This window comes from Brienomyrus brachyistius, chromosome 4 (assembly GCF_023856365.1).
Source record: "Brienomyrus brachyistius isolate T26 chromosome 4, BBRACH_0.4, whole genome shotgun sequence".
In the NCBI taxonomy this organism is placed as follows: domain Eukaryota; kingdom Metazoa; phylum Chordata; class Actinopteri; order Osteoglossiformes; family Mormyridae; genus Brienomyrus; species Brienomyrus brachyistius.
This window is the reverse complement of record NC_064536.1, coordinates 17145418-17168536: the sequence shown is the minus strand read 5'-3', so window position 1 is coordinate 17168536 and position 23119 is coordinate 17145418. Positions and strand designations below refer to the sequence as shown.

General features: G+C 44.4%; 1 protein-coding gene and 1 long non-coding RNA gene across 4 annotated transcripts; one reads left to right on the top strand and one right to left on the bottom strand.

Annotated features, from left to right (window-relative positions):
• Positions 1-2109: 2109 nt before the first annotated feature.
• Positions 2110-22857, top strand: LOC125740766 (1-phosphatidylinositol 4,5-bisphosphate phosphodiesterase delta-1-like). Of its 3 annotated transcripts, none has more exons than XM_049012416.1 (15): positions 2110-2308; positions 9679-9837; positions 14849-15077; positions 15336-15465; positions 15707-15935; positions 16125-16326; positions 16758-16902; positions 17032-17184; positions 19214-19357; positions 19452-19608; positions 19749-19865; positions 20002-20180; positions 20379-20511; positions 20663-20812; positions 21769-22857. In XM_049012416.1, exons 1-15 carry the CDS (start codon positions 2278-2280, stop codon positions 21858-21860), a joined length of 2250 nt encoding a protein of 749 aa, XP_048868373.1. In that variant the 5' UTR covers positions 2110-2277; the 3' UTR covers positions 21861-22857. The 3 variants fall into 3 exon arrangements, with proteins under 3 accessions (XP_048868373.1, XP_048868372.1, XP_048868375.1); XM_049012415.1 differs by lacking the exon at positions 2110-2308 and adding an exon at positions 6943-7112; XM_049012418.1 differs by lacking the exon at positions 2110-2308 and adding an exon at positions 9382-9517.
• LOC125740769 (uncharacterized) lies at positions 15705-16210 on the bottom strand. Its single transcript, XR_007397762.1, has 2 exons — positions 16088-16210; positions 15705-15981 (listed from the first exon to the last, which is right to left on the bottom strand). It is a non-coding gene; the product is annotated as an uncharacterized LOC125740769 (long non-coding RNA).
• Positions 22858-23119: the final 262 nt, after the last annotated feature.

Sequence of the window (23119 nt, the reverse complement as noted above, 5' to 3'; positions counted from 1 at the left end):
AGCGCTGATTTATTGTCATATTTGATATTGTTTTTCGTTACCAGCGTGATTTATATGAAGCTACTATTATGTCACTCTAAAGAATAAGGAGACGTTATTATGAAAATATCTGAGATTTCTGCACCTACCGGTCTGCGGTTTTAAGCAGCCCCTAAAACTTATGTCCTAGAAATAGCTGCAGTATAACTGGAAAATAACTGAAATTACTGTGACCTGCCTACAAATGCGAGAAAGTTTAGCCCTTGATTGGATTAGTCCAGGGGGAGATGTTGCGCTTCCAAGCATATTTAAAAGCGGCAGCGTTTCTGACCCTGAAAGGTCCTCCTGAGTCTGGCCAGCTGTTCCGGAATTTTCAGAGCCTTGTTTGACCGTTTTCGATGCAGCGATTACAGCAGCTTCAACATTACAAGACACCGGGAGATTAAAATAATCCAGGACTTCCGTGTCAGCGTCTCGTCGACGGCTGCCAGCCCAAGGTACACGTTTTAATTACAATTTTAATCACAACGAGACAAAAATAATTAAATAACATCCTAATATACTTCAACAGCTGTAATTACATTCATAACAAGCATCATATGATAATAACAAACATAATGTCATAGTGGGGGCGGCATGGTGGTGCAGTGGTTAGCACTGTTGCCTCACACCTCTGGGACCCAGGTTCGAGTCTCATCACATGTGAGTTTGCATGTTCTCCCCATGTCGTCGTGGGGTTTCCTCCGGGTACTCCGGTTTCCCCCCCACAGTCCAAAAACATGCTGAGGCTAATTAGACTTGCTAAATTGCCCGTAGGAATATATGTGAAAGTGAATGGTGTGTGAGTGTGCCCTGCGATGGGCTGCCCCTCCATCCTGGGTTGTTCCCTGCCGCGTGCCCATTGCTTCCGGGATAGGCTCCGGACCCCCGCGACACAGTAGGATAAGCGGTTTGGACAATGGATGGATGGATAGGATGTCATAGTATTTATTAATGCAAATTAATGCTGTTAATGGATATTAAGGTATACTTACATGCTACTTATGAATGTTCTATGAATGCACTGTAAAGGTGCAGTTAATGTAAAGCGTTACCCAATTTTCTTTAAAACCTGAATCGGACCTGAATCGTACATTCAGGTCGGACCTGAATGTACAAACACGCCGTTTCCCATATAAATAGCCCAAGACCAGTTGAAAGTGCAGGTGTCGAACTAGTTTTGACAATAACGCATTCTTGTAGTTTTTCCACTAGGGGTTATGGGGCGACATTGCTTAAATAATATAATATGGCACTTATACTTGCATCAGCTTGCTAAGGAAACTAAGAACGGGTAAAATGCCAGCAATCCGTTTTAAATCGGTGATGTTAATTAAATGATGGAGAATTTGTCCATATATGCGTACATGAAACACAAGGAATGACGCGGATCTCGTATACTTTTATGGTTTCTTTATTCGGTTAAAATAACCGAATAACTATGACGATTAAGTGCATAAACAGCACATTGGGGTCGCAGGTGAAATTCGCCGTAGGCCTACTTGTAGTATTACATTTTTATAGGGCATTACTGGTTGAGCTTGCTTTACACCTGCAATCATGTTAGGATTGGCACCATCTATCTCCCGCGAGCGTTTTTTCAAGCTAATCTGATTGATCCCGATGACTGAAGTGAGCTTAAACTCTTACTTATAAATCTTAACCATATCTTTGCTGGGGTTCAGCTTAGGATACTATTTGTCCAGTTTGTTTTTGCGATTAATTTGAGGTGCGGCTTTGTGATTGCCTACGACTGGAATAGCCCACGCACTCCACCCTAAAAGTAATTTGACTGTGCACTTAACGCATAAACTTAAAAGGCCATGCATGTGTAAATTGCACTAGCATTCAATAATGTATAAAAAAGTTACTCCTGTTGTGCAGCAGAATGCTAAAAAAATCGACATGAAATCACTAGTTGTACTGTAATCACTCCAAGTAGTCTATGAATTTCGGTGATTATAAATTAAAACTCCTAGGTGCACGTATACTTGTACAGTGTACATACTTGCAGGCGGTGGCGCTTGAATGAGCGGCGCTTTGTCGGTGTGGGTGTGGAAGCTGCTGACGATATCTTGCGCTTTCCAGAAAACCGTCATAAGAGCAGATACCCCACAAGCTCGTCCAGTCACACATGCGTCTTTCCGCTTTGCTCCTGTCGCATGACTCTTCGTTTAGTTTGTCTTCTTGCGAGAGAGCATTTTGAGTAAGACGTTCGCGCACGAGACGCAGCGGGAACAGCCGATACAAGCCGAAAAGATGGAAATAAATGGTATCGCTGTAAAGCAAGGTAAGATGGTCTTTTAGAAGATTTTGTGTCTTGGGAAATTACGGTCCCAAATCCAAGTTTGCTACGGAAAAACAACTACGACGGTGATCATGTATGATTTTGTTAAAAACAAAAAGAAAAAAAATACTTTCTTAAATTGTCAGCTTGATAAATATTGGATATCTATCGAGGAAATATTGCTAACGAGATCTTATTTCTCATTTTAGGTCGGCACTATTAACTGCACATTATGCAAAACCCTAAAACGTAATTTTGACAATTACGTTGGGTATTAGGCTATGAAATCTACTTTATGTATGTCTTTCATTGCTGTTCTGTGCAGTTTAGAAGATTAATTAGGTATTTTTTGAGTAAAATATATTGGTTTGAAATGAAATGTATGACAGGCGTGAATAACCGCGCACAAGTTTGAATTCGTATTTTCAGACTGAACGTCTGGTGTATTGATTTATCCCTTTAGTATTATAGGCAAAGTAATTATTCGATGTTTAATCGTTTTATGATAAGGTTTTCGGATGTTAAACAAAGCGGTGAACTGTGGAGCACTTCGCCTTTTTTTCTCTGCATAGTTCTTTGACCGAAACTCATTCATCAATACAATAGGTGCCAGGATACCGATCTCAAGGGCTACTCAGATTGGTATTTTAAAAGGAAAGAAAGCGAAAGGCGAGACCAGTATCAAACTGTCAAAGACGATACGATGCATGTGTTAATTGTGGAGTCTGATTTCACACACCCGTCAAAATGCTGATGATCATATATGCCAATAATCAAAGCGCAAACACCATGGACAGCTCCGGAGGTATTGAGCAGCCCCGCCACTCCTGCCCGTTAATCAATTAAAATAAAAGGGGTCATTTTTAATTTTTAATGCGGCTTTTGGTAGTCTACGTTTTCATTTTTGAAATCGTCACTTTTTTGTTCATCAATCTTTTTTTATTAAAAAAGAGACAATTTACCACAATTTCATTTATTCATGTTCATCTTTATAGTTATCTTGGCAAGGGCACTGAATTTGTCTAGATTCCATGAAAATGGACATATATTGCTCTACTTGAGTCATATTTTCTTCCGACGTGCTGTGGCGACTGAATGGAAACTGGTCAGCATGGGAAACCAAAAGTAGACGGTGGAATCATGGGCGTAGGCGAAAGTTTGATATGGGGGGAGATGGGGGGTAATTTAAATGCATCGGTCTCCCTCGGTTTCTATGCCATTGACACACGCACAGTACTTATTTACCGGCTGCATTTAATTGTGTCGCCCAGGGGCTGCAAACCGGGATTATCTGGTGTCACTTTCGGAAGGATTGTTGTGCCGATGTCAGAATTTGTTTTACATCGTTTCCCTGAGTGAAGTGACTCCCAGCGACAACAGACATCCCACCATACTTGCGCGTAAAGGATCGGTTTGTGTCGAAATAATTCGACTTTGGCATTGCACAGTGTTTCTCAATTCCAACCGCAAATTAGAAAAGGTGGTCTCGTCTGAGGTTATCTACAGAGCAAACAGATGATGAATGCCATTCTTCAAAGTGGATTTAGAAATGGCATAGGCTACCTTAATTGCATGTGGAATTATATTACAAGTTAAGGCCAGCTTGTCGGGATGCAAGTCTATTTAGACACCGTGTCTGATTCCTTTACCAAACGTACGTTACACTAATTGCTTCATAGCAATGTAATTACGCAACAAGAATTTTAATATACGGTTTTAATGAAAAGATTACTCTCTATATTACGACATATGCAGGATAAGGAAATTAACATTTAGATATATACCTTTGCCGTATAGTTTCAGTGTCTCCTATACATACCCATTGGCCACTTTATTTTATAGGGTTTTACTTAGCATTACGCTATCTGTTAGCTTTGACCGACTCCTTTGCTCATCACATCACTTTCTTTAACCCCCAGACCCTGTAATGTGCAATAATCCAAGGAGGCCGGCTGTTGCTCAGGTGCTGGAAGCACTAGATGCGGAAACAACAATCACATCGCATTCAAAATCGCTTAGATTGGGCTTCTTGGCCCGTCCAATGCCCATGGCTGAGTAATGACTGGACCTTTTGGCTCGGTGTGATTCTGTATGCGTTCATATGCAGCCATGTGATTCTGTGTTTGGAAGATCAGATAAGACGAGATAAGACAATATATGACTTTTTATGTCACATGACTTTGATAGCTCTGAGAGAGAAGACAGCTGTAATGGAGAATATAAAATGCACAAATTTATAAGTAGACGAAATAAAATTACAAGTAGAGTACAAGACAAGGAAAAAGAGATACAGTAGCACATTGCAAACAGGTATTACACTACGGTATTATACGGTATAATTACGGTAATTATATTTGTATTGCACAAATTGCAGTGTTTGAATTTATGAGGTGTAAACAGGTAAACTGTGTAAGCAGGTATGCAGTGTGATATAAACAGGTATTCAGTGTAATTCAAGCAGGTATGCAGTGTAAATAAGAATGAGCAGACCTGTATACCTAATAACCGAGACACCGAACGTCGATTTCTCCATGACAGTTATTAAGCTTATTAAAAGCTTGACTCAGTGCTCTTGGCACAGTGCTAATACACTAGGGAGGAGAAGAACTTGCACATTAATTATAGGGAGATTCAACACCAAGCTTTTAAACGAAAGGTGACAAAGATTTTGCCCCAGTCACTTTGTCTGAGAAAATAACACAAAGTAATGGTATAAGAACCATTTGATTATCCGAGTAGTGTAAATACGGAATTCGGCTACTTGTTTTGGCTCAAGTAAGCTGTTTGAGGGGGCGGCATGGCGATTTCCTCCGGGTACTCCGGTTTCCCCCCACAGTCCAAAAACATGCTGAGGCTAATTGGAGTTACTAAATTGCCCGTAGGTGTGTAGGTGTGAGTGACTGGTGTGTGAGTGTGTCCTGCGATGGGCTGGCCTCCCATCCTGAGTTCCCTGCCTCGTGCCCATTGCTTCCGAGATAGGCTCTGGAACCCCCGCGACCCAGTAGGATAAGCGGTTTGGAAAATGGATGGATGTGGATGGAAGCTGTTTGAGCCCGGTGTCATACAATACTTCAACCACCAGAGGACACTATTACACAAGCTTCGTTTTATGGGTGTTGTCCTGCAATGTGAATTTTAGACTGCTTAACATATCACACTGCATAGTATAGTTTAATCGAGCAGATAACGCCATGTGGTCAATGGAGTCGCACTTCACCTTGAAATTAACAAAACTGAAAGTTACTTTATATGAAATATCTAATAAATAGTTTAGAGCAATGCATGGCGTATACAATAGAGCTTCAGTCGGAACTGGAGTGGGAAGACGCGATGAAATACTTGCTTAATTAAATTGTTTCTGAAGCACGAATGTGAAACAAAATATTTTCAATTCATCATTCTTCCATAATTACTTACCCACTATTGGGGTCATGGGTGGGCTGGACTTTATTCTGTGATGCACAAGGCACAAGACAGTGGGCACTATACATGGGACGAGGGCTATTTTTGATTGATTTGATTAAAAAATTTAAAACTTCAAAAGTTCCACATCCCTTATGATCAGAGAGTTATAACTTTGTTGATACTAGCTAAGTATTCAGTTGTACCCTGTCTTGGCGGAACCTGCCGTGAGACACGCACGTGAATGTGAGAAGTCCCTTGGAAATACGACCAGGGTAGGCGACAGGTTTGACTAGGTACTGTAGAACGCCGATGCACAATGGTGAGCTGCCGCGGAGAACTTCCTTCTCGCGGGGTTCCAGCCTGTAGCGGGGGGTTGGGGGGGGGGGGGTTTCCTCAACACCTTCAATCGTAAATAAATTTGACTAGTTCAGATTTGCCAAAACATAGTAGCCAGCGAATAAGCTATAGTGAAGTCAGCCAGTGGCAGAATCACAAAGCGCTTATCTGGGCGGCTCCTTAACGAGGCTTATTGGATTAGGTGGTGTGCTGCCTCACAGAAACAAGCCCTCAGGGGATCAGGTTATAAGCAAGATTGCGATTTTAAAAGATATAACTTTTAAAAACTAGTAAGTATGGGTAGAGACGGTAAACCAGGTGACGTCTTAGGTTTCTTTGACCACATATAATGATTTTCATTGTCCAAACCTGGCTTTTATGGACTATTTAATAACGAGACCTCGGTTTAACAGTCTTGGGCCGGTCTGCAGATGTAACATACAATGACAGTATATCAGACAGTGGTGCCCGAAGAAAATTTTGATGGGGGTGGTCATCAGGGGGCAGATATATTACTGGGGGTGGGCAAGCCGCATTCTTTCTCTTCTATGGTTCCACTTGCAAAATGAAATCTGGATTTTGTTTTTATTATTTTGGTGTAGGCTAGTGACAGGGGAGGCCACCATCCCTTAGGTCCCCCCTCCCGCCACTATCAGACCTGATTCCAGATTGGGTGCAGATCTGCGACATTACGTTGTTCTGTCAGGTCATACTCTGTCAGACACACGTTGTGTGTGTGTGCGCGTTCCAATACAGATTGGATAGATTACCGATCGCCAGTGACCGCTGCACTTCCAGCGGTGTGTGGAGTCCCTGCTGCAGCCGCTCCCACGCCTCGCACGGTGTGCACTGTGTAATGCCAGCTAGGTACACGCCCCCAAATAATAAAGCTCGCCGCAGCCGCTTTTTACTCATTTGAGAAAGGAAAAGGCGGCCATTTACTGTAAGTGCGCGTTTCATCTCGCAATGGAGTGCATACGAAAACGGCCCACAAGAACCAAATCGGAGGAATTAATTTATCAAGCGCAGAGCAAGAAAGCCGCTACTGTAAATGGGAAACTTATAGGTAAGTTACTGCGAAGTTTCCAGGCTGTTAGCATGCGCAGATTAGGGGGTCTCTGTCGACCTCCCGGCTTGTCCGGTACTTATGAAATGCGTGGATTTTAAATTATCTTATGTGAAAGTTTCGACACTGTAATGCCTAAAACTGGTAAAGCAGTGGTTTATGCAGCGCTTTCCTGCTGACGATTACAGGTTTACGAGGAAACATCTTCAACTCCCCGGGAAGCGAGCAGAAAAGCGAGCAGACACCCAGTATTAAAAATATGGATACAAACACTTAAATGGAAATAAAACTCCCAATAAAACGCCGCATGTGCGCCTCTATATGCCCCAGATGAGGACGCACGTAATTGTGGCTCTTTGAACAGTTACTCCCTAAATATTTGTTAAAACTACACGGTTGAAAGTAAACTGGTTGAGCAGGGAAACTGGAGAAGCGTACCTAGTGTTTGTTTTGGGGAAACAATCGTGAATACGGGCCACTCTTATAGTATATAATGGTAATGTTTTCAGTATGTTTGCGGAAGCTTTCTGTGATTTCAGGCGTTTTCCCCGTTTCCCTGCTATGCCTCGTTTTAAAAAACAAGTTTCGTGGCAAACTATAAACGCTAACTGAAGTCACAAAACAAAACGTTTAAACTAGCAAATATGCAGTTGTGTCTTTTGTGAACTAAAAGTTTACTGCGGTTTCCTCTTCCCTGAAGGCAGATACATCGGGCATGTTTACGATTGTCAGGACATTATTCTCAGAATAAAATAATGGCATCTAAACGGACTTATTGTGCGGCATCATAAACTGTGCATGAACCCCATCACCTTAAAGGTGCAGTGCAGCTAAGGTATTTCAGCACATTACACACATACGGCTTCAGTGACCAAAATAAGAACTTATGAACTCCCCCCGCCCGATGAACTCCTCAGCGGGATAAAGCCCACAATGGGAAGGGGGGGGAGCCATCTATCTGCTTTAGTGCTGGAGTTTCCGTGTCGTGAGACCTTACAGCTGCATTTTATTTTCTGTTGCCTGAGGGTTATTGTGGCTCTCTTATGACTAACGGTGGCTGCAGCACATCTCGATCGCTTTGTATTACGCATAACACCCGGGAAAAGCCCGATGCTTCCATTTGCCCAGGACCGGAGGGTGTGTGTTTGCGGGCCTGCGCGCTCCCTCCTGGTGTTTCATGTCTGTATCTCCCCACCCCCACCCCCACTCCCACTTAAAGCAGCAGGTCCTGTCGGTGCACTCACACTTTCTGTGTGCGAGGAAGCTTAGCTGATGAAGCAGTTTCAGAAAGGGCTCTGTTTGTCCTCCTTCGAGGATAAGGGCGCCACACAGCTTGTGCATTTGGAATGCGGTATTAGTGGGTTTGTATTTTTTTATTATTAATAATTTAGCAGGTGTTTGTGACCACCGGCTTTCAGAGGACGGTATGTAATACGACAAGGAGGCTCTGTGGTTGTGGTTTTACATGGAGAGAGAGGCAGTCTCCACCTGACCAATCTGGGGCGTTGATGACCTATCCATAGGCAGTGCAGGATTTGGAATGCGCCATTTTTTCATGACTGCATCAAAGAGCATTTCATTTGCATGTTGTTTGCCTGGGATGGTAAAGCAGGGAGTTCTTCCCTAGGGGAGACCACTGCAGGCTAGTTAGGGGCACTGCTTCACAGCAAGGAACCCTCTGACTGACCGGCAATCAATTACAGGCATTCCCCATAGACCCACCGTAAATTTGAATAGGATGCCTGGTTTGCATTTTTATTTCTAAGACGACATGCCCCGGAGCGCAGTATCAAGTGAGCATTGCTCTTGAGTACTTTCTCGGAAGATTTTTGAAGCCCCGCCCAAACAAAAGGGCGTCCAGGGACACGAAAATAAATAATACAAAAGTCATGGCAGAGCCTTGTAAAATGTCTGCCTCCTTTCGGGTGGGGCGGTCTCGCACGACGATGCCGAATGCTGGTCACCGCGGACCTCCGGAGGTGCCATTCCTGCCACAGAGATGAGGGGTGACAGAGCTTTGCGCCGCTAACCCTCCAAGTCCCGCCCCTTTAATCTCTAAGCTCATTTATTTACTTCTGCTGCCGCCACTGCTCCCAGAATTCCCAGCAGGACCAGCAAAGGTTACCGCTTCCGTTGATAGCGGCCGCTTCCTTGTTTTTGTTTATAGATGAAATCGTCCCCCGAGTGCATTTCTCATTGGTCCACAGAGCGCTGACATGAAACTTATGTCAGGGTGTCCGCACGGATTACCAGGCCAATAATAGGCTATTTGAGCATCTCCTCCTACCCTGGACCATGGGGGGGTCTCTGTAGTCATTTTTCCAGCGCTTGTTGAGCTTTCCAGTAGCCAAACGGGAGGAGATAGAACTGCAACTTTTATATTTGGTGGGATATTACAAAAACAGGTACATTTAGCCTTCAGCAAGATGCTTGTTTTCATACTATATCATGCTTTTAGTGCTCTGCCTCCATATAGTGAGCTTCATTGACCACACTGCGATTTTATTAAGGCAAAAGTGAAATAATCGGAACGAAACAGTGAAACTTACTTTTTCTTTGCGATCAGGCATGGAGGGGGATGAGGACCTCAGTTTCCTGCTGACGGGGGGAGAGCTCCTGAAGGTGCGATCCAACTCCTGGAAGAAGAGCCGTTTCTTCAAGCTGCAGGAGGACTGCAAGACCGTGTGGCACGAGTCACGCAAGAGCAGGAGGAGCAATCAGACGTGTGAGTGGCCGTGACTTGTGATTCTGGAGGGAGAGTGCCGGCGGCGTGTGTTCCCGCTCAGTCCTTAAGTATACAGTAGGTTATCTGAGCAATGCAATCGCGACCTTGACGTGGCCAGAGCTGGAGAGCAGAGGCCTTTCTCAGGCTGGCTCAGCACAATGCAGCCGCTGCTGTAAATGTGGGAGAAGTCAGGATTAGAGACGCAGAACAATCAGGAACTGAAACCGGCACAGCACTTGAAGTCTTTCAGTGTCTGCAGAAGTGAGACGCCGGGCTGCGGAAAACATATCATGAGCTGGTATTGCATCTGCAGGTGAGAGGTGGATGGATGGATGGATGGATAAGCACAGGTTTTGATTAAATCTCTAACAAAATCAGAAATCAGCAATAGAGTAATTATACTTTACATGCGGTGCCAATGCCACATTCAGGGGCGGATAGTTCTGTTCCAGAAAGTAAAAATCCAGACCCAGATTTTGAAAAAGAGTCCAAGTACTCAACTGGCCACGTTGATGGTACCACTGTAATCAATATTTCAGTAATTTTGTAACTCAATGAATCAATCTCACTTTACATTATTGTTCCCTATATAAGTTATTTAAAGCAATGCAGGTGAACCAACAAACGAACGTTATAGACTTGAGGCCATTGTGAGGGTAAACAGCAACTTCGAGCAAACAGACTTCATATGGGAGTGGCAGGTAGATTTTGGTTTAAAAACCGGGCCGGTTCCAGACGTACGGAGGCCCGTGCTGATGAACTGCTCAGACAGGTACTTAACCATATCCTGATAGTCCCAAGCTTGTTAAAGTCACTAGTGCATTCGCTAAGCAGCTAAATAATTCTGACCTTGAAAGTTTGATCATGACTATAAAGTCAACAGTGAATGTAAAATGATATGTGTGATATGGAGAAAGGCATGTAATAGTGACAGGCTTGGCTCACAGATATGCACACGTTTAACGTGGCCAGGAGCTCACTGACAGCCACTTCCTTCACTCAGCAACATAGGCCACCTTTGATTGGATGTCTCTGCTCAGTGTCCCACCCAGCCATTGGATCAGATTCTGGGTGGAGTGGAAACAATGGGGCTTCGCCAAGGGAAAACAAATATGCCTGTCTTTATCTCGCAGAACCAACCTGACCCAGTTGCCCTCTCCCAGGCTCCGCCCACCGCCGGCTTCCTCCCAGGCGTTTCCCCAAGGCTCCGAGCCTGCTTACCAGACCCAGCGTTGTGCGGTGTGTGGTGTGTGTGTGTGCAGCATCTTGTGATCCAGGAGAGCCCAAGCCCTACGGTCGACTCTCACGAACCCCTCCCTCCATTCTAAAGCCAGATCCCGGACCCGGTTCCTCGTCCCAGGAATGCAGATGTCAGGAAGGGACAGCTCATTAGGAGGTCTTGGCAGGGACGTTGTTTACTGCGGCCGATGCAGGGATTGGACAGCACAGCTGTGCAGTCAGGGAATAAAAACAGGAGTGAGAAACTTCAGATGTTTTTTTTTTGAAACCGAGTAAAGGACTTGTGCCTCATCCATCCCGGTGCCCCATCATGAGTGGGGTGTGCGGTCTCGCCTGCCATAACGGAGCCACTCCGACATACATTTGAAAGGACCTGTTTAATTTCCATTAAATATCACTAGAGCCGGTGACCTATGTCATTGTTTTATTGCGCTTTATCAGTTACCTTTGTCACTCAGCTTGCAATAGAATTTCTGATTCCAACCTCCTCGAGACCCGTGAAGCACATGACCCATGGAAGGGATATCACGAGCGCGTCATCCAGTCGCTTCTCGCTGCCACTTTCGGCGTTTCAGGACGCAGAAAGAACAATGCTTGTTCCGTTTGCCTGAGTTTCCCTGCCGATGTACAGCAAGTTGTGAAATATGAGGAACGATAAAAATGAGAGCGACTCAGCTGCCTGACTGCACGTAGCAGATGTCTTTGAATCGCAGACCCTGCATACTTTCTCTCTCTCCCCCCACCCCCACCCACTGCGTTCAGCCTTCAAGCATGGAAGTGCATACTTCAAAGCAGACAGGTGCTGGGCTGCGGTTTGGCCTCGTCTATCCGATACTCTGTGGGAATCGACCTAGATCAACCATGCTCTTATCTCTTCATTGAGGCTGTTATCACTCGGATTCGTTTTCCTTGTTGCTGATTTCTGTTACTGGCGTGTTCCTTGCCCCGTGCGCATGTGGATTTCTTTGGACTGGTACCAAAATGATTATAAAATACCTGTCGGTCCCATTGTAGCTTGACAGGAACCATATGACCAAGATAGTTGGGCAGGTCTGTGCGACTTTTCAACTCAGTAAATCAAGGCGCCTTCTGAGTGGGAGGGTGGGAAGGTTTATCTCAGCAGGGCCTTAATCGGTACTTCCACCTAAAATTGCCCCCACCCCCCTTTGTGACCAAATGGTGAAATCATGTGCCAACTTGACGTTACGCCTTCTTTCAAGCGCAGCATGAAATTGCTTCCGGCCCTGAGATGAAAGTTGCCGAGTTGTGGAGAAGATACTGTATGTGTGTCATGTGTAATACTCAGCAGGATGTAGTGCTGTACTCAAAAATGATGGACCTGCAGCACTGCCAGTAAGGCACATTAGGAGATAATAAGCTCTTTCTGGCTTATTTTTGACCATCTACAGTGATCTCTGATAGCCTTAATTGTGCAGTGACTTGAGTTCACAATGTGGAAAGCAGATCATAAATAACAAAGGCCTGACAGCATGTTTGATGGGGCCACAAACAATTTACCAGCTACCCCACAGTAATGAGTAGATTCCAAAGCTCCGTAGAAGCTCAGAATTGATGCCAGTTTGCAGCAAACTTACCCACAAGCAGTTTTTATTTATCTGTAATGATTTCCATCAGCTGAATACGGGCACTTCAAGTAAAAAACACAGCATTATACAAGTCTTAAGGAGTGAAATACAATGTTTAAATTATCTTGATGTTGGTGTAAAACTATATCGTGTTTGTATAACATGTTTTACTTTAGGCAAATTCAAAACCTAAATTCACCCCAGTATTTGCAGCAACCATTGAATACACCCGTGCATTTTTTTATACTTCATCACTACCCCACCTTTTTTTGGCTAATCAGTACCTCATTCATTTACTTAATTTAGCTTACAAAAAGAAGATAACTAATTGAGCTAAGAACATACGAAATTTACAAACGAGAGGAGGTCATTCGGCCCTTCAAGCTTGTTTGGGGAGAACTTAACTAATAGCTCAGAGTTGTTAAAATCTTATCTAGCTCTGATTTTAAGGAACCCAGGGTTTTAGCTTGTGCTACACTAACAGACAGACTATTCCATACTCTATCTACATGCTGTGTAAAGAAGTGCTTCCTCAAATTCATTTTGAGATGTTCTCCCGCTAATTTCCACTTACGGCCACGAGTTTTAGTATTTAGACTAATATTGAAGTAGCCATTTGGCTGAACAGCATCCCGACCTGTTAGAATCTTATATACCTGGATCATGTCCCCCCCTTAGTCTCCTTTGCTCGAGGCTAAACAGATTCAGCTCAGCTAACCTCTCCTCATAAGACATTCCTCTAAGACCAGGAATCATTTCTGACGGTGAAATATAAGGAATATAATGAATGGCTGAGGTGCCCCTGAGGGAACCGAAGCGGAGATCATCTAGCTGTCCCACAAGACGTCGAACAAGATGTTTTGGGGAACAAAAGTAGTTCTTGTTTATCTTCTTATTGTATTACTGTTCATTTGCACACGTTCTAAAGTTAAAATTGTTAAAAAAAAATCAATCTGAGCAAATGGACACGTACTACCCAGATAAAGAGTCTCAAACATTTCCTTTGCCTGCCTATGACAGTATTGTAAGTTAAGAGCACACCTGCTCCCTGGTGCATTGACATTGTCTGCTTTCCCTGTGTAGGGCTGGAAGGTTTGGCTGGATTTAATTGGCTAATAAGTAGCTTAAATAAACATGTGTGTTTGTCTTTTGTGCTGGAAGAACTGGCTAGGTGATCGTTTTTTATTTATTACACTCAGCTGTGCAATGCCTACTTTTATTCATGCATAATTGATCCACGTTAATGTTTACAGGAGATTTCGGTCATACCGTATAAATCTGGAACAGGTCTTGCCCGGTTTTCTGTTGGCGCAAGCTTTACATGGTTGAGTAGAAATATATAGCATATAGAATGACACTCATACATAAATCTTTTAAAACATAATTCATATTAGTATGAGTGCATACTGGTGATGTTACTGTGCCAAGACGCCAAAAATGCAATTTCTTTTGAACATGCATGATACATAATTGTTTGACAAGGCCGTTCAGCATGTACCCCAGTCTCGTTCCCTGTTCCACTTGGGTAAACCCCCTCCCCCGCCTTACTCAGTTAAGCTGTCAGAATATGCATGGATATTTGTTTTACGTTTTATATATATATTTTTTGATTTATAGCAAGATGATTGTACTGTCAGATTGTGTGAATGGCGTGTTTGACTTCAGCTATGAACTGCATTTAATCATGTTCTGACCTGCCCTGCATCCTTATCATGTTCCTACAATACCTTCCCCACTGATTCCTGTTCTCCAAACAGGAATCCAGTCTTCTTAGCAGAACCTAAAGTATTCTAAAGTAGCCTTTTTCTAAGCATAAAAGGAAAGTCATGTACACATTAAAGACTTAAGGAAGTGCCCTCAGTATTTAATCGCACACAGCCGTGTTAGAATGGAGCAGCAGGCTAGTAATTCCTCTGTAGAATTATGCACTGCTTACACAATACTGTGTTGTTGTTGATAAAGGCTCGGAGCTCTGAGAAATCGCTGTTAGGAAAGGCTTTCTGGGAGTGCAGGGAGTTTAGAGAACCAGAAAACCTCAGCTATGCTCTCTGAACTGTATTTTTGGGAAGGGATTAAATTTTTTAAGGAAGGTCACACTTGGTTATGAGTTTCTGAGGTGTATAAAGGTCTTGCTGTCCTCCCCGTTGGTGCTCCCTGCTGGAGTCACGCCCTCTTCCACTCCGCAGTCTCCATTGACGATATCGCAGAGGTGCGGCCCGGACGGCGTACCGAGGAGCTCCAGAAGTACACGGAGGAGCCAGCGGAAGGCCGCTGCTTCTCGATCGTCTTCAAGGGTCGTCGAAAGAACCTGGACCTCGTGGCAGGCACTGAGGAGGAGGCTACCAAGTGGGTGAGCAGCCTGGAGAAGGTCATCAACAACGTGCGCAATCTCAACTCTCAGCAGCAGACTGAGCAGTATCCTTTGGTATTCAAAGTGGAAGGCGGCTGAATGGAAGGGCTGATACCAGGGAGGGAAACTGCAGGTACCTTGGAGTTTACTGGTCTCAAGCTGTTCCCTAAAAAGGCAGGTGAATGCAAAAAGTATAAAAAAAAACGTGCCCTAGAGACGAACCAAGTGATCAGCTCACCGCACTTACAGAGTGCCGTTTGATTAACGAACAGCTAAGGTTTCACATCCGTCCCACGTGCATTGTCCTTACATCAGAATTTCAGCTGGATCTTCAATTGCATGCGCAAGGCAGACCAGAATTCCGACAACAAGATGAGCCTGAAAGAGCTGAAGCGCTTCTTGCTTGAGATCAACATTGAGGTTGATGACACCTACGCAGAAATGCTTTTCGAGGTACGGACGCACAGTGACCTTCTGTCGAAAGCTGTTTAGAGAAGCCACACCTTCTGGTTTTCCTTTTGCTTTCAACTGACATGTGGGGCAGACCCCTCCATCACGAAGCACCATGCGACACACACAAAAAGCCCCAAACCAGAATAGATTTACAGCACTAGTCTCAATGGAAAAATGTAGAATGGAGGTATGTCAATAGCAACCCACCACTAAAACTAAAGTGTTACGTCGTGTTGCGCAGAAATGTGACAAATCCAAGTCAGGATACCTGGAGGGCTCTGAAATCGAAGATTTCTACAAGCTACTGACCTCCCGGGAGGAGATAGATGTCATTTACGGGAAGTACGCCCAGACTGGAGGCCAGATGACCACCAGGGACCTTCTTCATTTCCTGCTTCAAGAGCAACGAGAATCTGTCTCCCTAGAAGATGCCCAGAAACTCATAGAGAAGTATGAGGTTGACGACATAGGTGAGGACTGACGGGTTAGCTTCATTCAGTAGTTAAACTGAGCTTTCTGCATAAAGGAAAAAAAAATAAATCAATCAGCCGACAATGTAGTTAAAATGTTTGCATATACTTGTTGACATTATTTACATGGTTCTGAGCTGCTACAATCTCACCTGTCCATTTGACACATTTCTCTTCTGGGCCTTTCAGCTAAAGAGAAGCAACACATGACCAAAGACGGATTCTTGATGTATTTGAACCAGCCGGAGGGTATGATCTTAAACCCTGCCCACAAGGATGTTTACCAGGACATGACCAGACCCCTGAGTCATTACTTCATCTCCTCCTCCCACAACACCTACCTAATGGAAGACCAGCTCAAAGGGCCCAGCAGCACAGAGGCCTACATACGGTAAACTAATCGCCAAGAAACCTCAAGCTACCCACAAGACTTGGGTTTCCTTTGTTGACATAATTACATTGTGATGTCAACCTGTTACATTACTACTTCTATTAGCCTAATACTACTACTACATGCACCTCAAATGTTCTTAATGTTGCACTAGTGTCTTTCTAGTGAAGCTGTTGCTCCATACTGCGTACACTACTGCCTGGGCATTCGTTTGAAGCTCACCCTCGCTGCATTTATGCCTAGTCGATTCCTTGACAGCACATTGTAATGTGCGACTTGCTTCCCTTGTACATTTTTTTTTTGGACAAACGCGTCTATACAGTAATAGAAATTTAAATGTGCAGGTAGATGCCCAACTGGTTAGGAAATCCTGCCTTGCGCGGTGTGCATCTCTGCCAGACAATAGCCTCACACGTGGCGTGGTCCTTCAGGGCTCTAACAAAGAGCTGCCGTTGCGTGGAGTTGGACTGCTGGGACGGCAGTGAAGGCGAGCCTGTTATTTACCACGGATATACGCTCACCAGCAAGATCCTCTTCAAAGATGTCATCAAAGCTATTAAAGAATACGCCTTCAAGGTACCCTGTCAAAACATGGAAACTTTGATAGTAGGAAAAACTTCCTGACATGACATGATTTATTAGGGGGAAAACATTTGCGACAATATGCAAGAGTGCATCCGGTGCATGAATCCCCTCTACTCACAGACTTCCGAGTATCCGGTAATCCTGTCCCTGGAGAATCACTGCAGCATGGAACAACAGAAGATCATGGCCGAACACTTGACTTCCATTCTAGGTGACGCTCTGCTCACCAAGCCTCTGGGAGACCAGGTTCCCACCACCTTCCCAGCACTGGAGGTGAGCAGTTTTCAAGCACGTTTAGTGACTGAGACCCTGGAGACGAGCCTCGCCTTTAAGTCATAAAAAAGTCTTGATTCTTTTTTTACCTGTTACATTCTTAACAAATGGCTTTAGATAGGTTTTACTACCTTGCCCTACATCAGTATAACAGGATATTATAACCAAGATAAATTAATTCAGTGAATATAGTCGAAAACAAGAAGCATTGGGAGTGGTGTGTAGCTTAGCGGGATGGGACCAGAGATTGGAAGGTCACCGGCTCAAATCACAGGACCGGCAGACTGATGTTGCCATTGGGCCCTTGAGCAAGACCCTGCAAGGTGCATTTGGGAGTTAAGATGGGGTAGGCGAAAAGACAGTCACCAAGGGAATGATTGATTTTTGACTCCTGATAAATACTGCCACCTATAGATCTACTGGTGTAACTTCAGTCAAAACCTGCCACTTGTAGTTCAATCAGGATACCATTCCCTAGCATTGCTATCAGCTATCCAGACCCGCCTTTAAGGCGCCTTCCGAGATAAATCCATGACAGAGAAGGGGAACTCTTAAGGTTTTTTTTTTTGGGCAGGGGGGGCTGTCACTAGAGAGATCTAGGTTTAAAGAAGAAACAATTAACAGACAATGAAGATAAATATGCCTATTTCACTGAATAATCCCAAGCAGAATTTTCTTCACCTCGCTCTGCAGGTTAATGTCTCAGACCAAACATCTTTTTGGACCATCACCACAAAGTGGAGTCTGTTAGCCTTGCTGGAAGGCGCCGCGCGTGCGGCTGAGCCTACACCCAGGTGCACGGTGGAAATTTTACACCAGGCGTCTATTTGTGGTATTTACTGAAAGCAACCTAGAGGGTGGACAGAGAGGGCAGTTAGTTTAGGGCAGGGTGCCCACACTGTTTGGATAGGAGGGGGTTTTCAGGAATCACCCAGAAGGAATTTGTGGAATTCATACAGCTTGTTTTCATTTTGGCCACTTAGTGCTGAAATTTGTTCTGTCTTCGCTGGGCGAGTGGCGAATGTGTGACTTTTCTGAATTCCCCCTCGGGTTGAAAGGCACGATGTGTCCAGACACGATTTCTGACATGTATAATATAATTCCAGGGATATCGCAGCACCACATTCTGGCAGCATGGTATCTACTGACATCAGTGCCAGGAAGCTTGTCAGATGACCCCCACCTTGAAGGAAATGGACCAACTAGGGCAGAATGTGGTCAGCTAGGAGAGAATAGTAAGGTGTGCAGTGTCACATCAAAGATGCGTAGGAAGCTACTTTTGACTGTTTATCCAAATATAACTCATAATAACTGTGATCATGTTTTGACTGCAAGGAATTCGTAATTATACATTGCATAATAGTCTACCCACCTCCAGCTGGCTGCCGGCCGAGTGTAGTTTTGTTTATCTCTGTCCTACGCAATAGACTCACGCCCCCTTTGCTTGGACCCTGTTTACAGACCTCGCGTTCACTCTGCGGAGCTCAGGACTTTACTGGTTTCCTGTGAGGGGCTATATATTATTTAACACGGCCTGGCTCTTCATGAGCAGAATATATGGCGTATTTTTCCGGCTTGTTGCAAAAGTCGGACAGGACTGACCCAGGTAAAATGGCTGGAGGTGACTTAGCATATAAGTTTTATTATATATTTTATTTTTATCCCTGCTAAAGCTACGGGTGGAGAAGGGGCAGGGTTGCATGTGATCCGAGAGCTTCCAGCCCTCTTGAACAAACTGTGGCGTTCTGTCAGACTCGCATGGCGTTAAGGCCTGTAACAGGCATCATGAAAAGTTCGTGTCTCCAGAGACATTTAACGAGACACAGCGTGAGTGGACTAAACATTCAGAAGTCCAACATACTTGATATATTTTCATTCATGTTGCAGCTGACATATATATATAAGTACGATATGAAATGGAGGCCTGTTAAAATAAACTGAATTGGCTCCATCGTAGCATACAGGTTGCTGAGAGACAACAATCCTCCCCTTTAAGAGGTGCTGTGTGCGCGACCATGTGACCCACTAGGAGCTGAAGGGCCGCTTCCTGATAAAGGGGAAGAAGCTGAACAGCCTGGAGGACGCTTTCGCCGGTAATGCAGCAGGCGAGGAGACCGTGTCTGAGGACGACGAAGCCGCAGACATACTGACAGACGAAGAGAAGAAAGAGAAGGTGAGCTGATGCCTCGGGGTTTGAGCAGGAAGAATCGAAGGGTTAGGGTCAGGGTTCCAAAGCACCCGACATGTCCCGTTCATTCAATTTGCAGGAGTCGAAGCTGAAGCTGGCAAAGGAACTCTCAGACCTCGTCATCTACTGCAAGAGCGTGCATTTCCACGGGTTCGACCACGCCAGGGACAATCAGGCTTTTTATGAGATGTGCTCCTTCAAGGAGAGCAAAGCTGAGAAGCTGGCTGGAGATTCAGGTAGTGCATCCAAAAGGACGCTTGGCAACACCAGGGTGTGCCAGAGGAACTGGATGGTATCACCGATAGGCACGTGACATTTAATGACAATTCCTCGGTCTCCTAACGGTTTGATTGAGATGTTCTCCATATCATTCCAGCAAATGAATTCATTCACCACAACGTGAACAAGCTCAGCAGAGTCTATCCATCAGGCTCAAGAACTGACTCCTCCAACTATAACCCCGTTCCTCTGTGGGTTGCTGGCTGCCAGACAGGTACCTGGCCTCAAACTCTCCTTAAAACTGATTTCCATCCTCTTTCAGGCACTTCTGCTGAGCAAAAGACCACGATTCGTTGTTTATTTATCCATGATACTCATTAACCTGCCTCACCTTTGCTCTCGGTCTGCAGTGGCCTTGAACTTCCAGACACCCTCTGCTGAGATGGACCTTAACCAAGGGTTGTTCTTGCCCAATGGAAAGACTGGCTACATCCTCAAACCAACCTATCTGCGGGACGAAGCGTCAGAGTTCGACCCCATCACGCTCACAAGGGGACCCTGGCTGCAGCACAAGACCCTCCATGTCATGGTGGGTGACCACGTCAGGCTCCCCTAATACCCGTTTGGTAAAGTTAGTGTTGGCCTGCTACTAACACCCTCCCCGAACATCAAACCACCATTTTACCATAAAAGGGTGGAGCCCCGATCATATGGCTGTTCCACCAGTTGTTTAGCAATTCTAAAGTCTGTACTAGCGGTCCAGTCATGGATATGCGTGTCTCATCAGATCATCTCAGCTCAGCAGTTGCCCAAGCTCGGCAAGAAGGAGTCATCCATCGTCGACCCCCTTGTGAAGGTGGAGATTTATGGTGTGCAGCAGGATGTGGCCAGCAAACAAACGCATCACATCGACAACAATGGTAGTCATCTTCTTCCTCCTTTCTGTTCCTCTACTGGGAGCCTGTGCGGACATACAGGGTTGTTAGGAGAAGCCCAGAATGAATCATGCCAGAATCGTGTTAAACATCCATAGACAGTGACTGTTGCTTTGTCTCTCCCATCCCATATCAGGTTTCTCCCCCATGTGGAACGAGAACTTCCAGTTTGACATTTGTGTGCCTGAACTGGCCCTGGTGCGCTTTGTGGTAGAGGACTATGATGCTGTTACTCAGAACGACCTCATTGGACAGTACACCGTGCCCTTCTCCAGTTTACAGAATGGTGAGTCGTCCTCTGGGCTTGCAGACCTGCCCTACCTCCACCTGACATCTGATCTCTTTGCTCATGGTCTGTCAATACAGAATACATGGTTTCAGTTGGCCAGAACCATGTTTGGAAATTTGTAAACGTTGTCTTTTGCTTAACTGGGAAAAGACGGCAGAAAACAGAGGAATGCTTTGCGTATTTGGGGATTTATCAGTCTGACAACATTGTACTCATGGTAGTGGCTCCAAAAAAATCCATCTTATGCATTTTTTAAGTATGTTTTGCTCAATCATGATGGCACTCCTTGCTCTCCTCCCAGCCTTTCAGCAGGTCTACACCCAGATGCCCAACAAGGCAGAATCCAACAGTGCTTTCTTCCACAGAAGTCTGACTTAAGAATAGCTCCACCAATCAGACCAGCCTCTGTGTTCAGTGTCAACATGGACATTGAAGACATTTTTTAAAAAATAATAATGTTACTTTCCTCAGGGTGAAAACGGTGTCACGTTTGGGGAAACTCAAAGTATGAGACCTTCAAACAAAAAGGAAGCCCTTAAGGATATCTGTGCCGGGCTCTTGAATTTCCCTTCCATGTGGTCGCAGAAAGATCAGCAGGCCTGCCAGCTGCAGGCCTGCCAGCTGCAGGACTATCAGCACTGATCTTAAACTTGCTGTGTATTTGAAGGCGGCACATATTTTTTTTAGCCATTAGCAGGTAGCATCACATGAGGATTACTTGAGAGAATACCCGGTAGCAAACATTATACATTAGACAGAATTATCCAATCGAATGAAAGGAATCATAAAGTAGTAGTGGTAAGAATGGTCACACTATCCGGTGAGGTCACGCTTCTCTCTGCGCTGTTGCAGAGAGGCCTGTCCTGAAACTTAACGTCGACCTGCTGGTGTCTCTCGCGGCCGGCCAAGGTCCAGATGGCAAGCACATTAACAAAGCTCTCTTCTGCCCGCAGGATACCGACACGTGCCCCTGCTCAACAACAGCGGCGACATCATTCCCTCAGCCAGACTCTTTGTGCACATCATGGCCGTGGATGGCGACTAGGCCCCGTCCACAGAGTCCCTTGTCTACGCGGTGTCTGAAGCGGCAGCCCATTAAGCTTTAGTCATACTGGACACGTTTTCTCTGTCGTTTTCCAGAAGTAAAAGGCAGCGTAATAATTTCTGTAGAAAACCTTGTTTATCATTTTTATATTTCTAAACTGGGGGTATGAAAGAATATCCACATTTGAATAATAATTTCAAAGAGTAGCCTCTTTGAACAATGAGAATACAAGTTACAGGAAGCAGATGAAGTCCTAGTATCTGACAAGTTAGCACATTAACACTATGCATTACCATTTCTGGATGCACACAGGAAATACAGATTTTACTGGAAAATCACATTACTGTTGATCATTTATTCCGATGCATTATACAGATCCCATTTTTCCAAATTTCTTAATGTTCACAAATCTTCTGTGTATTATCAGTGTTGTTAAAAAAAGGATATTTAAATGATACTTAACTTGCGATATGCACTATTTCTACTAATATTTTAGTGGGTTGTGTGTTAAAGGGGCCTCAACTCCTTCAGTACAGGATGGAGGCAGTCTACATTCAAAGAGTATGGATTGATCTGTCCTGCTTTTGAATATTGCCTATTCATGAGTCAATTTATTTAGCCTGCATAAATGTATTTATCTGTATTGATGTACTTGATCTACAGCAATAATGTACAGACCCTTTAAATGAATGACGCAATCACTGGTCTTACCCACTGGGAGCAGACTTCAAAGCCCCATGCATTTCTGCGGTGTGGTTAACCTGGGATAAAACAGGACTAGATCCCCATTGAACGAGTCTAGCTACTCAATCGGGAAATCAGCGATTGAAAAATCCAGCTCATCTAGAATCAAGGGCTCTGCAAAATGTAGCCCAGATATCCAATTCAGCAGAGTCACCTTGGTCACCCATTTCACATTCTTTCTACTGTGTGCACCCTCTCCTATATATAGTACATGTATTGTTTTCTGAAATAAACTGATTTTGTAAGAATAAAACTGCCGAATCACTGACATTCCTCAAACGCATGGGTTTCCTCCTCGAATGAACCGGGTTAAGCCTTTTGCCAAAGCTGTTGAACATGACTCGAAAATCAAAGCGTGATTGCAATCATTTGCAAAGGTGCCAGTTTTCCTGCATTGTTTAAAATCTTGGAAGAGGAATCCGTGTATCATTCATTAATTTTTCAAAATAAAACCGAAAGTTAAAAAAGCTTGCTTTTTCAATATTAGTTTCCAAAACCAAGATTCTGTTTTCTGA